The sequence below is a fragment of the Mauremys reevesii genome, linkage group 7, assembly GCF_016161935.1.
Source record: "Mauremys reevesii isolate NIE-2019 linkage group 7, ASM1616193v1, whole genome shotgun sequence".
Taxonomy (NCBI): Eukaryota; Metazoa; Chordata; order Testudines; family Geoemydidae; genus Mauremys; species Mauremys reevesii.
In genome coordinates this window covers 34,726,514-34,739,332 of record NC_052629.1, presented here as the reverse complement: position 1 = coordinate 34,739,332, position 12,819 = coordinate 34,726,514, and the positions used below count along the sequence as shown (strand labels likewise).

Here is a 12,819-nt window from a genome sequence, read left to right as displayed (position 1 = left end):
ATTGAATAGATTTCAGAGTGGTACCCAAACAACCAGGAGTCCTTGTGGCACCTTAGAGACTAACAAATTTATTTGGGCGTAAGCTTTCGTGGGCTAAAACCCATTTCACCAGATGCATGGAATGGAAAATACAGTAGCAGGTATATATACACACAGTGGCGTAGCCAGGTTCTAACATCAGGGGGAGCGAACACATAAAAAAAGGCGCCACCCGACATCAAATTACACCTCTACCTCGATATAACACGACCCGATCTAACACAAATTTGAATATAACGGGACAAAGCAGTGCTCCGGGGGGCTGCGCACGCGCCTGATGGGACAGCCCCGCTCATCTCTCCTGAGGGGGCTGCTCAGCAATCTGTGGCCCCTGGAAGCAGGCAGCACACAGGAGCGGGGGATGCAGGGCACAGTCCCCCGCATAAGAGAGACAATCGGACAGAGGTGGGGAGGGTCTGTTGGGGGTTGGCATGGGGGAGAGGGGGGGGGGGCTGCACTGGGAGACTCTCCAATGCAGTACTTAGCCACACTGGCTCTGTGCATCATGAGGCCACTCAGGAAAAGGAGGCAGCAAGAGAGAGAGACCGAGGAGGAGGTGCCCTTCCCCTCCCAGCTGGCTCTGTGAGTCCCTGATCTCACAGAGTCTCAGCGCTGCAGGCACCCAGCCCTCAGGTACTGGGCTGCAGTGCAAGCTAGACGGGCTGATACAGAGAAGTCAGGACCAGTCAGAGCACTTCCCATGTCATCATGAAAACTCACTCCTAGAAAGCTGAGTGAGGTAATATGGGGGAGGGGGGGTAATATATATCAAGGTGCGTGAGGTAATATATTTTATTGGACCAGCTTCTGTTGGGGAGAGACACAAGCTTTTGAGCTTTCACAGAACCTTACTGCATAGAGGGGTTGTACCTTGCTATGTAGAAGGGTTGCACCTCAATACGTCAGGAGTGATGTGTAATTTGTTTGTAACTGTGTATAAGAATGCACCCCTGAGTGGACGTCTTTGTTTGGTCTAGGGGGCAGTGGAAAGTCCAGCCACTGACTGAGCCACTCCGTTTCCAGGGAGCACATATGTACTAGCTAGCAGCACCTTGGATATCTAACCCAGGGAGCTAGAGACTGTGTTTCTCTTCAACAATAAACCTGGCCCAGGTGCCTTCGTACCTTACAAGAGTCTGTGGTCATTGCGGGTTCTCTCAGGGTCTGCTGTGTCAGCTCTCTGTGCAGAGCCGCGGCAGCACACAGAGGGAACACACACACGCAGCTGACTGATATCAACATTGAATAGAGCACAGCACCACACTGGTAAGGGAGTTGCCTTACCAAGTAGGGGGGCAGTGCTAACGAGACAATTCAATTAAGGTGGAAGTCAGATATTCTCAACAGTAGAACACCAAGGGAGGAAAAATCACTTTTGTAATGGTAATGAGGGTGGCCCATTTCAAACAGTTGACATGAAGGTATAATACTACTCAGATTGACTAGTATTATGTTTGTATTTACAATTTACTATTACTATTTCCAGCTGGTTTTGCATCTAGAGATTGACTATAAGTCATGCTCTTTGAAGACACCCAGTTAATTTCCATTAATAATATATTTGAATTTGTATGTAATGTTTATTTCTGCAGATTGATCTTTTATCCTAATTAAATACATTGTGTCTTTCAGAGACATTTTGCAATACCCATAGCGTTATTAACATTCTCTCAGACCATTGAGGAGCATTCATTGAGTTTCAACTTTTAATTAACTGAATGTGTATTTTTTAATTTCTCAATTAATTCTATCCACTGGAATTTTTCTTTCTTTACGGCCTAAGTTAAGATTATTTAGTACTCAAGTATTCTCTCTAGAACAAAAACAATGTTTTTCAGTTTATTCAAAAAGAAGTGTTTCATAAACGCTCAGGCTATGAGCCCAGTCCTAAAAACACTTCTGGTAGCAAGCAATATGATTTGCTGTAAGAGCTTGGACTGGTTCTTGTTTCTCTCACCTTATTCACATTGTGTAGTGACTTCCTCTGTGAGTAGTCCAGTCAATGCCAATAGCAGCACCTGTGAACCACAGATACTATGCAACGTAAGGGAGATAGAACTGAGCCCTAGAATTTAATCACAGTTTAACTACTCAAAAGGATCTTGATTTGGTGTCTAGTATTTGCAGGACAGAGGTTCTATGAGAGTTCAAAGATCTTTCAGATTGTGAACAGGTATTGCACATTCTGTATGTATTTTAATAATACTTTAACCCTATTTATGTGTTTTGAAAGCATTTATATCCCAGCCCAGGGCCAGATTTTCAAAAATGCTCAGCTTCCAATTTTTTGCCTAAATGAAGTTACTGGATTTGAAAACTCTCAAGCACCTAAGCAGCCCCCACTGTTCTAAATTTTTCTTTTTAGATACCATGCACACAGGATTTCTACTTGCCTACACAGGGCTCTGAGATAGGAGGACAATGTCCCAGGGGATTTGGCCTCAAAGTGTTACGGCTTATATAGGCCAGGAGTGATTCAGAGGCACCTGGCTTTACACACCCTGTCAGTGTGCCAAAATAAGGATGCAATGTATTTATGCACTTGTGCCAGATCCCTCCACCCGGGCATGATGTGCTAAGCTGCTTGATCCCATAAGATCAATATCCGTTCCATCAAAAACCTGCCTTCATTTTAAGGGCTGCCTTTTTATCTTGCTGCCACACTTCATGCTTGGTGCTGCCATAAGGAGGCAGAGATGCTAAGGTGCTGAAGCACCTCTCCTCTGCAAGTGTCTATGATTCCAGCAATGCACTCAAACAGACACATTGGACTGTCTCTTTGGTTAGGTATGAGATCAGAGACACTGTACCAAACAGCTTCTACTGCCCAGAGCAAGTGTGCACCAGTGCACATCTCCCTATGGCATCTACCTCACTGCACTTCTAGATCCCTGCTCCTCTTGTCTCAAACACTTTTCTGACTCTGACCTCAAAGTCTTTTCCTGGCAGGCAGGAAATATAGCATTCAGCCTTTAGAGCCTCCCATTACTGAGGGGAACATGCCTCAACAAAACTAGAGAAAATAATTTATATTATTCAATAGCTGCAGGCCAGAGGTCCTCTAAAACACCACAGGAATGATGTGACTTACTAAGAAAAAGAGAAACAAGAGAAATATTAATTGCATCTACACAATCCTGCCTGGAACAAGTCATCCAGAGACAGAGCAACTGCTCTTAGCTCTGGTTTCTCTTCAGATCGTATAAATCTTTCGCCTTTTACTAAAGATTTCCGTGGAGAGCAAGCAAACAACCCAGCTTCAAGAGAGACTGGGGGGACAATCTGTATCTGAAGCCAGTTGAGAAACAGCCTAATTGGAATGATTGATGAGAGACCACTAAAGGATCCAGCAGAACTGTCAAAAGTAAATACAGTCTCCAAGCAAAGAGATGGAGCAGCATCAGACAAAGCTTCTGCGGGGAAGCAACTATGCGAACTGGTTATAAAGGGTCCGAGGAGATCTAAAGGAGACTGAGGGCATGGCAGTTCCAATGGAACATAGGAGATGGGCTCATGCCCAGCTGCCAGTGTCTAAAAGGGACGAAAATTTTAAGAGCTAGGAGAGTTCCAACCTCCCCCCACCCTTGGAATACGAGACCCCAGACTGAAACAGACTCCTGTGCATGTTTTTTCTAAATGATCATGAGCACCTCTTTGTAACTTCTTTAGAAATAGGATGGCAGAACCAAAGAAAATATACCATATCTGAACAATTTCAGAGACACATGGACAAGTTCTCCTTGATTATGGGGACCGTGTTATGTATTATGGTGGTTATTCTCTAACTATTGTATCAAATGCCAAATGTTCAGCTGCTGCACCTTGGTTTATGATCCCTGCAGGTTAAATTTTAACTTGCCCTATCTCTCAGAACTCATATACCATCGGGTCCTAGTGTCATGTTGCTAGTTAATTTATCAATTTGTTACAGTATTTCCTCTTTTGAAGCATTAGTTTCTGATAGTTTCCCTCTTTACTTCCCAGTAACTAAATAGGTATCTTTCCAACAGTCTGTGTGGTGGATATTGATGTAAAGAAATCTCATAGCTTCTCCTTTGTCCTTCTTAAATGCCCCCTTTACTTGTGGGTAGTCCAGTTTTGTCTCATCTTGAATTTTATTTTCCATGTTCCCAAATCCTCTCCATCCCATTTTCACATGGTAGCCACTGGACAAGAGTAATTCCAGTTACCCAACAGTTATTTGCTGCCAACTACAGAAAGTATTAATCAAGACAGGTTTCTTTGATTTAATGAAAACTCACTGTGCATATCAAAACATCTTTAGCAAAATTCATGCAGTAAATCAGATACTATAATACAGAATGGAGGAGATTCAATTTAATGTAATGCTCATATATGCATAGAAATGCCAATGATCTTTCATGTGTGATCATGAAAAATCTAGACAATCTAGTCACTTACCCCTGAGAATCTTTCCCAAGCATTATCAACATCTAAGTTTTGTTAATTTTTAGATCAACTTTTTAGCCCTGTAGTTGCAAATGTTATGATCTGGGCTATATTTTATTGAAACCCATTAGGTGTGCACACACTCCATTTAAAATAGCTGAAAGAGACTGGGGCCCCACCGAAAACAAGGCATGATGGAGACTGTCCAGAAACTGGCACCATATGAGAACTTTTAAGAAGTGATAGCTCACCATCTCGTAACTGCTGTTTAAGATGAGTTGCGTATGTCCATTACACTGTAGGTGTATGTGTATCTCATGCACTGATGCCAGAGAGTATCCCCTAGTGGTACCCATAGGTGTGGCCCCATTTACTCTCTGGCTTCCTCATGCTACAAATGAAGGGTGTAAAGAGCAGATCCACACTGATCCTCCTTCAGTTCCTTTACACTGGGATACCAATGATAGACTCCAAGGGTAGGTCCATACTTACCCGCCGGGTCGACGTGGAGAGTTCGACTTCTCGGAGTTCGAACTATCGCGTCTAATCTAGACGCGATAGTTCGAACTCCGAACGCGCTCCCGTCGACTCCGGAACTCCACCACCGCGAACGGCGGTGGCGGAGTCGACGGGGGAGCCGCGGAGTTCGATCCCGCAGCATCTGGACAGGTAGGAAATTCGAACTAAGGTAGTTCGACTTCAGCTACGCTATTCGCGTAGCTGAAGTCGCGTACCTTAGTTCGACCACCCCCCCAATAGTGTAGACCAGGCCCAAGGTGTTGAGGAAGGAGGATGGGCCATGTAATGCACACATGTAACAAATCTCAAAGAACAAACTGTTACGAGAAGCAGAATAACCATTTCTTCTTCTTCTGGTGCTTGCATATCCCATTACACTGTATACGACTACCAGGACAATCCAGGGCCAGGCAGAGGAGAACAAGGGTGCGAAACGCACTCCCCCTTCCCCCAACCAAAACAAGCAAGTGAATCAACTGGTTGTATACAATGTTATTGGGTATATATGTGTCAGATAAGGTCTTTTATAAAAGCTAGTAATGTTGTGAACTTGATTGTCATTCGAAGGTGAATTATGCATGCATGTACACTTAGAAAACTGTAATTGTAACTAGGGTGTGCAACTATAGCATCACCTCACAGGAGTGTGGGGAAGCAATCAGGCAGGGAGGGGCACCTCTCAGGCTAGGTGCTTACATTAAACTAACTCCAAACATCTAACACTGTACAACACAGGGAAAGAGAATGGTGGACCATTTAAGTAATGAAAAGACAGAGAAACTGAAACGAAGGGTTTGCTTTTCCAAAACTGTGGTTATGTCTAAAATAGCATTTATGTCAGCAAAACTTTTGTCATACAGTTGAAACACACCCCTGAGCAAGATAAGTTTTGCCAGCATAAGCCCGTGTGCAAAGTGCAATGTCAGCAGGAGATGCTCTCCTGCTGACATAGCTACTGCCGCTCACTGAACAGGTTTTATTATGTCAACAGGAGAGCTGCTCTCCCATTGGCATAACATGACATGAGTGCTCTTGCAGCTGCACAGTTGGATCGGTACACCTGTGCCTCTGTAAACTTATAAGGGCTTGGCTACACTGGAGAGTTGCAGCACTGGTGGTGGGTTTACAGCGCTGCAACTTAGTCACCGTCCACCTTGCAAGGCACATACAGCGCTGCATCTCCCTGGCTGCAGCACTGGCTGTACTCCTGCTCTGCCTCAGGTATAAGGATTGCAGCGCTGGTGATGCAGCGCTGCTCCGCAAGTGTGGCCACCAAAAACGCTGTAATTGGCCTCCGAGGTATTCGGAGGTATCCCAGAATGCCTGTTCAGCCACTCTGCTGTTTTGTTGTGAACTCCGGGCTCCCGGAGCTGCTTATCTAAAAAACAAACACAGCTACTGTTTGCTCCAGCAGAGGCAGGCAGGGGGATTCTTTTGGAATGTTCACAGCTAGTGTTTGCTTGAGGAGAGAAGCAAAACGGCGGGGAGGGGAGGGGGGAGTCCGTTTTGGAGCAGCTGCTTATCTGGTCTGAAGGCTATTTGCATTTAGTGAATAAGAGAGGGGTGGGGGAAGGGGTCCAAACTTTTAAAATGATTGACGGTTGGTGCTGTGTATCTTCCAGTCCTTAGAACTTGCAAGGCAGGGAGCTCACACAGTGTCAGCTCCAAAAATCCACTCACTCTGTCTCCCCCACGCTCCCTGTCACACTCCACCCCACCCCGCTCTTTTGAAAAGCACGTTGCAGCCACTTGAACGCTGGGATAGCTGCCCATAATGCACCACTCCCAACAGCGCTGCAAATGCTGCAAATGTGGCCACACTGCAGCACTGGTAGCTGTCAGTGTGGCCACACTCCAGCGCTTTCCCTACACAGCTGTACGAAGACAGCTGTAACTCCCAGCGCTGCACATCTGCAAGTGTAGCCAAGCCCTAAGTATAGACATGGCTTAAGGAAGGAAGGAGTTTCCCCCACTTGTGTAACCGTGAATTACTACAGTCTGAGAAAAAGAAAACAAAACACTGCAAACCCTGTTAATAGGGAAGGGGAGACTTGGGACCAGAAGGGCTATTGGGGTCACCCTGCAAGGAGTAAATAGGTGGGTGGAAGCCAGAGTGAGACCTTTATGCTTGTAGGCTGGTTACTAGTGTCAGGGCTTTGAACCATGGCAGCATAGAGGCACCGAATGTCACAAGGTAGGAGGTGACAGAACTGCTTACTGGTGTGGGTGATCCCCAAAATGTCACAATTACTAAGCCATTATGAATAGATATGGGGCTAGGCATCTGATCAGAAGATGGACTCATTTTTTTCTTACATTTGTCTCTTCTCTTGATGCAGCTGTAATTGCATACTGTCTAACAAATCTGTGGACTGAGGCCCTAGTCACCACTGTACAGATGGCAACAATAGGAACATTTCTCACAAAAGGAAACGAGGATGGATAAGTGCACTCTTGTTGAATGCAAATAACTTCTCAGGAAATGTGATATCTTTGGTAGCATAGATGTGACAATGCAGCTTGCAATCCATTTAGTCTCGTCCTGCTGCAATAGGATGATGTCTCATTTGCTCTGCATACGATATGAAGAGCTGGTAAGAAACCCAAAAGGATTTTGTTCTGTCCAGATAAAAGGCTCATCCTTGTAAGCATGTGACTTTGGAAGAGACTGACAAGTATATAGACTGATTTAGGTGGAAATCAGATACCACCTTGGAAAGGTGCACTTTTTTCTCATAGATTATAGCATCTGGGGCATCTGTTACCAGCATGTGCAGTTCCTCACTACTCTAGCAGAGGTGATGGCCTCTAGCAGCCACTTTTGCTGAGAGGTGTAATAATGCAGCAGGAGGCTAAGGGTACAAATGAGGGACCCATAAGAGATGACAACAATAAATAAAGGAGGAGTTGGATTCCTGATAAGGGGAAGTCCTACACATGTTGTCCCGGCATATGCACCAATTCAGAGATCACAATACTCTGTCTGAGATGCATGCACCAATTCAGAGATGACGATATTCTGTCTGAGATGCATACTAACTTGTCCAGATGGTGAACCTCAGAGTGGTAGATTGACTTGAGCCATGCCTCAATCCCCCAGATGTGCAGCCCGGAAAGAGGGGTCCTGTGTGTACAAGCAGTCATGTCACCTAGGAGCTTGAAGCAATTTCTCATTGTGTATCATGGTTGATCCTTGTACAACACATGGAGGTCTGTCAGACCTCCTATCAGACCTTTAAATACTACTACTATTCCTTAGCATTAATGCACTGACTTGTAAAATGTGAACACTGGCTAAAAATGAATGCTGTTTCCATAAAGTCCAATTCTGAGTCCATTCAATAAAACACAGAAAAGTAAAGACAAGGCTCTTGAGTGTAAACCTACCATTAAATTTAAGACATATTGAAAAGATAAAAGAAAATACATTTTTTAAAAGTCTCTTTATTTTCCTTCACCATTATTGTTTTACAATACAAATATCACCTTGTGAATACACAATAACCCTATAGAAGATAACTCTGCTTCACATAAAATACAGAATGGATATCTTCTTCATTCTTAAAAATCTATTTTGTTCTGCACATTGGCAAGGATATCATAGAATACTTCCTCAAACATACAGTATGTATGGTAGGAGTGAAACTTAGAGGTACATGCAGCTTCTGCACAAATATATTTTAAAGAAATTATTTTTGTTGTTTTTCAACAACATTTTCATTAAAGGATGGAGAAACTATTCAATTTGAAGTCAGTGATCATCTGTAAAACTCCTGAAAAAGTGAATCCATGGCTGTTGTCTTGACAGTTAAAATCCAGTTACGGAATAGATAATAAAATCAATTTAAATCTTGCATTTTACTATGATCTGCCCACAATGTGTGAACAAGATCTGAGCCTTTGATTTGTTTTTTCCCTACTAATAGCAATTTCAACACTTTAAGTAAATTTCCAGTTTAATTTAGTTATAAATGTAAAATTTATTAATGTATACAGTACATATACTTGTGTTTTCATGGAATATTTTATTTTAAATAAGAACATCTAAGACTGCCTACTGACCATACAATCAAGACAAGAAAGGCACTAGAAACATAGACAAATCTCTCTCTTCCAAGAAGCATTTTTTATTTTAACTCTCTTTTCTCTGACATGTAAAAATCTTTTTAAATTTAGTTTTCATACATATTTTGAAAAATAAAGTTAGGAAATACTTAGAAAATCACTTTACAACAGAATATTTTTTTTTTGCACTTTTTGACACTGTCACTGCAGATTTTACAAAATCAAACGTTACTAAACCTTTCTGTGTCTTATCATTTTATTTGTAACATTGGTGTAACAGGTAGAAAGAGTTTTAATTTTTCCCCAGTCAGGTATTTAGAAACCTTCATATAGACATTTGCTAGAAAATGGCTTACAGCCCAATCTTTGGGGCAAGAGATATGAAAAGTATGTTTTCCCAAGAAAATAATACGTTTTATTCCCAGATGTGACTGGAAAGACCGGAACATATGATATAAAAGTTTTCATTTATGCTGTCGCATCATATACAAAGGAACATGGTGATGGGTAATGTAAATACCAAATCTATTAACAAGAAATGTATACAGTGCATGATAAGTTAAATTTTCTTTATTGTTGTCCAACGCAGATCCTTTGGAGAGAAAAAAAGATCACAGTGCTTTCCAGGTAACTGAATTGGTTAAGTCAAGGAAATGGTTAAAAGATAAAGGATTAGGGAGCAGTTCACTTTTTTATGGCATCTTCTCTCATGGAGTTCTGAGCACTTTGGACAGTTCCTTTCCCCCTACTTTTAACAGCTGTTATGTGTCATTCACCAATCTGCTGTATTTAGCTTGTCTACCGAGATGCAGCATCGGCCAGGGGAAGGGCCAATGGTAAGAGCGAGGTACAATTCCTTGAACATTCTTTTCAAAGTACTGGAAGGGCCTGTACCACCACACCCGTGCAAGGAGGTTAGTTTGGGAAGCTTCTTTTAGCACCTGCACAAAGATAATTAGGAAAAAATAATTATAAACAAGCATAGCAATTTCTCTCGTTACTTTAATGCGTACTGTTTGCCACCATCTTCTGCAATTCTCCACAAATTTACTGTTTCAATTTACATAGTACCTGCCTTCTATCTCTACGCACATTTACATTAACAATATGAACACATACCAAAACCAGCCTACCTTGACAAAACTTCAGCTGGATAAAAATAATTATTTTTCATGTGCATCCTATCCACTGCCCCCGAAAAACTCGCCTTCCTTCCTCCCATGAAAGTCTGAACAAACAGACTTTGTCCTAACAGTCAAACTGCAGCTCCATTGGCCGAGTAAGCAAGTTATGGATTTGGGAGCCCTATGAGAACTCTCTGTCCTCTAGGGGTTGTTGGTTACTCAGGAACAGCAAGTCACAACTGTCAAGGAGTTGTCCTAGGTGAGAGAATTTTTATAGATAGCTGGAAGATCCAAACTATAAAGAACTTTCCAGATTAAAAGAAACATCTGTAACAGTACCATGTATAACGCAAGCAAGTTTTATGGAGCACAGGCGTGCTTCTTGTGTGAAACACAGTAAATAATTTGGTGTTCAAGCAATGCGTGGTTAACCCTTAGCTTTTCAGCCACCCAGTCTGGAGGTTATTGAAGCATGAATGACTCTGGAGAGATTCATACCTGAAGGGGAAAAAAGTTACAAACTGGCAAAAAACACACTTGGCTTCTGGAATCATCTGGGAATCAACACAATCTAGGGTTGACAACTTCAGGGCATGTCTACACTGCCCCACAGTTTGGACTAATGGGTGGTGTCAGTGGTAGTGCTCCCCTGGTAGAAGCTGTGGGAGCAAAATTAAAGGTCCTGAGATCATGCTAATGTTGCATCAGTGAGAACTCGGGACCTTTACATTTGTGACTACAGCATTCACATGGGGGAGTTAACAGTGCAGTACTTTGGTGTGTGCTGCTAATCACATCACTCCTCAGGCTGAGCTGTGGGGCAGTGTAGACATGTCTTCAGTAACAAAAGAAAGACATACCCCAATACAGTTAAAGGGGCTAACAAACGCTGCCATAACCTCTTTTTGCTTTCCCTAATCCTCAAACACCTCTTGACTCTTGTCTTGGGTCAACTTAAGCCAGCTATAGTTCAACCAGGTCAACTTTTGGACAGACACTGAGGCAGCACAGCAACCATGCTGTATGGGCAAGCACCATATTAGCCCAAGTAGGAAACATAAGCAAGTGGCCCATATAACAATATTTCATTTTCATTCCATCTCTAAGCTCATAGGCAAGATAGACCCATTCCAGTGAATCCAGGTTAGAAATGGGAGACCTTTATCTACAGCAGATGCAGTCAGCACAGCTGTGCTAATTTCCAAATTGCATATGGGCTAATGCTGAATCACATACCAGACAGGAGAAAATAATGATGATGTACTGTAATAAAAATAAATAAATAAATACACTGCTACCTTGATATAACATGAATTTGGATATAATGCAGTAAAGCAGTGCTCGGGGGGACTGGGCTGCACACTCCAGTGGATCAAAGCAAGTTCAATACAACACAGTTTCACCTATAACGTGGTAAGATTTTTTGGCCCCCCAAGGACAGTGTTATATTGAGGTAGAGGTGTATATGGAGATATACCTATCTCATAGAAATAGACGGGACCCTGAAAGGTCATCAAATCCAGCCCCCTGCCTTCACTAGCAGGACCAAGTACTGATTTTGCCTCAGATCCCTAGGTGACTCCCTGAGGGACTGAACTCACAATCCTGGGTTTAGCAGCCCAATGCTCAAACCATTGAACTATCCCTCCCCGCAGGTCTCAGTAATACAGTAAAAATAGAGGTATAATCCATGATTATGGATGATGATAATCATATTACCAATTTGCCTGGTGTTATACAGAATTAACTGTAGCGTAGACCCCTTGTATTGTGCCTCTGGGATAAGATTCCTGACCAGGGCTGGCTCCAGGCACCAGCATTCCAAGCAGGTACTTGGGGCGGCAATCCGCAAAGGGGGGTCAGTCCGTGTGTTTTTGCCACCAAGCAGTGCGCCAAATTGCCGCCATGGACGGCGGGGGCAGTCCGTATGCCGTTAGGGTGGCACGTGCGTTTCCGTGGTGGCAGCAATTTGGCAGCAGCTTCTGTGTTCAGCTGTCCGGGGCAGCGCAGTTTCTGTCTTCCGGCTGAAGACAGAAGCTGCTGCCGAATTGCCGCCGCTGCAGAAACATGCGTGCCGCCCTAACGGCACATGGACTGCCCCCGCCGTCCGCGGCGGCAATTCGGCACGCTGCTTGGGGCGGCAAAAACAGTTCCTGACAAGACTACAGAACTAATATCACACACCTGGTCTACACCATAGAGATTATCTCTTTCTATCTAGTGTTCTACTACTCTTCATGAAAAGGACTGAAGGAGCCAAGTCCTCTGAAGTCAATCCTGGGCCTCCATATTCCCAAACTGTACAGCACTGCTATTCAATCAACCTGAAATGGCTAATGAAGTATCATAGTTGCTCCAGCTGGATGCCGAGTAAGGACACTCAAGACAAAGTGAAAAGGACATTTAGAGAATGATATATTCCTCAGCTGAATGTAAACTCAATAGTCCACAACCATCGCTACTATATAAGTCTTCCATCACAAAAGAACCACCCTGTCAGGGCCATGCCAGTTGGTATCGTCACACACAAGATTTAATGGATTACCTTTAGTCTCTATTCCCAAGCACACTTAATGATTCCCAGAACCAATATATGCAGATATATCATCACTGTGAAAACTGGATGACAGGATAACCAATGTTTTTCTGTGAAACAAAGTAG

The 12,819-nt window shown here is 43.2% G+C and overlaps 1 protein-coding gene and 1 pseudogene across 15 annotated transcripts in view; one reads left to right on the top strand and one right to left on the bottom strand.

Annotated features, from left to right (window-relative positions):
• The first annotated feature begins 3,216 nt into the window (after nt 1–3,216).
• LOC120369573 lies at nt 3,217–3,307 on the top strand (annotated as a pseudogene).
• A 5,772-nt stretch (nt 3,308–9,079) lies between these two features.
• Nucleotides 9,080–12,819, bottom strand: part of SGMS1 (sphingomyelin synthase 1) — a 195,888-nt gene continuing 192,148 nt past the window's right edge. For all 15 annotated transcript variants that reach the window (XM_039481248.1, XM_039481259.1, XM_039481246.1 and 12 more), the window contains one exon: nt 9,080–9,974. In XM_039481248.1, coding sequence (XP_039337182.1) covers nt 9,795–9,974 — 180 coding nt within the window. In that variant the 3' untranslated portion in view covers nt 9,080–9,794. The remainder of the gene's footprint in view (nt 9,975–12,819) is intronic.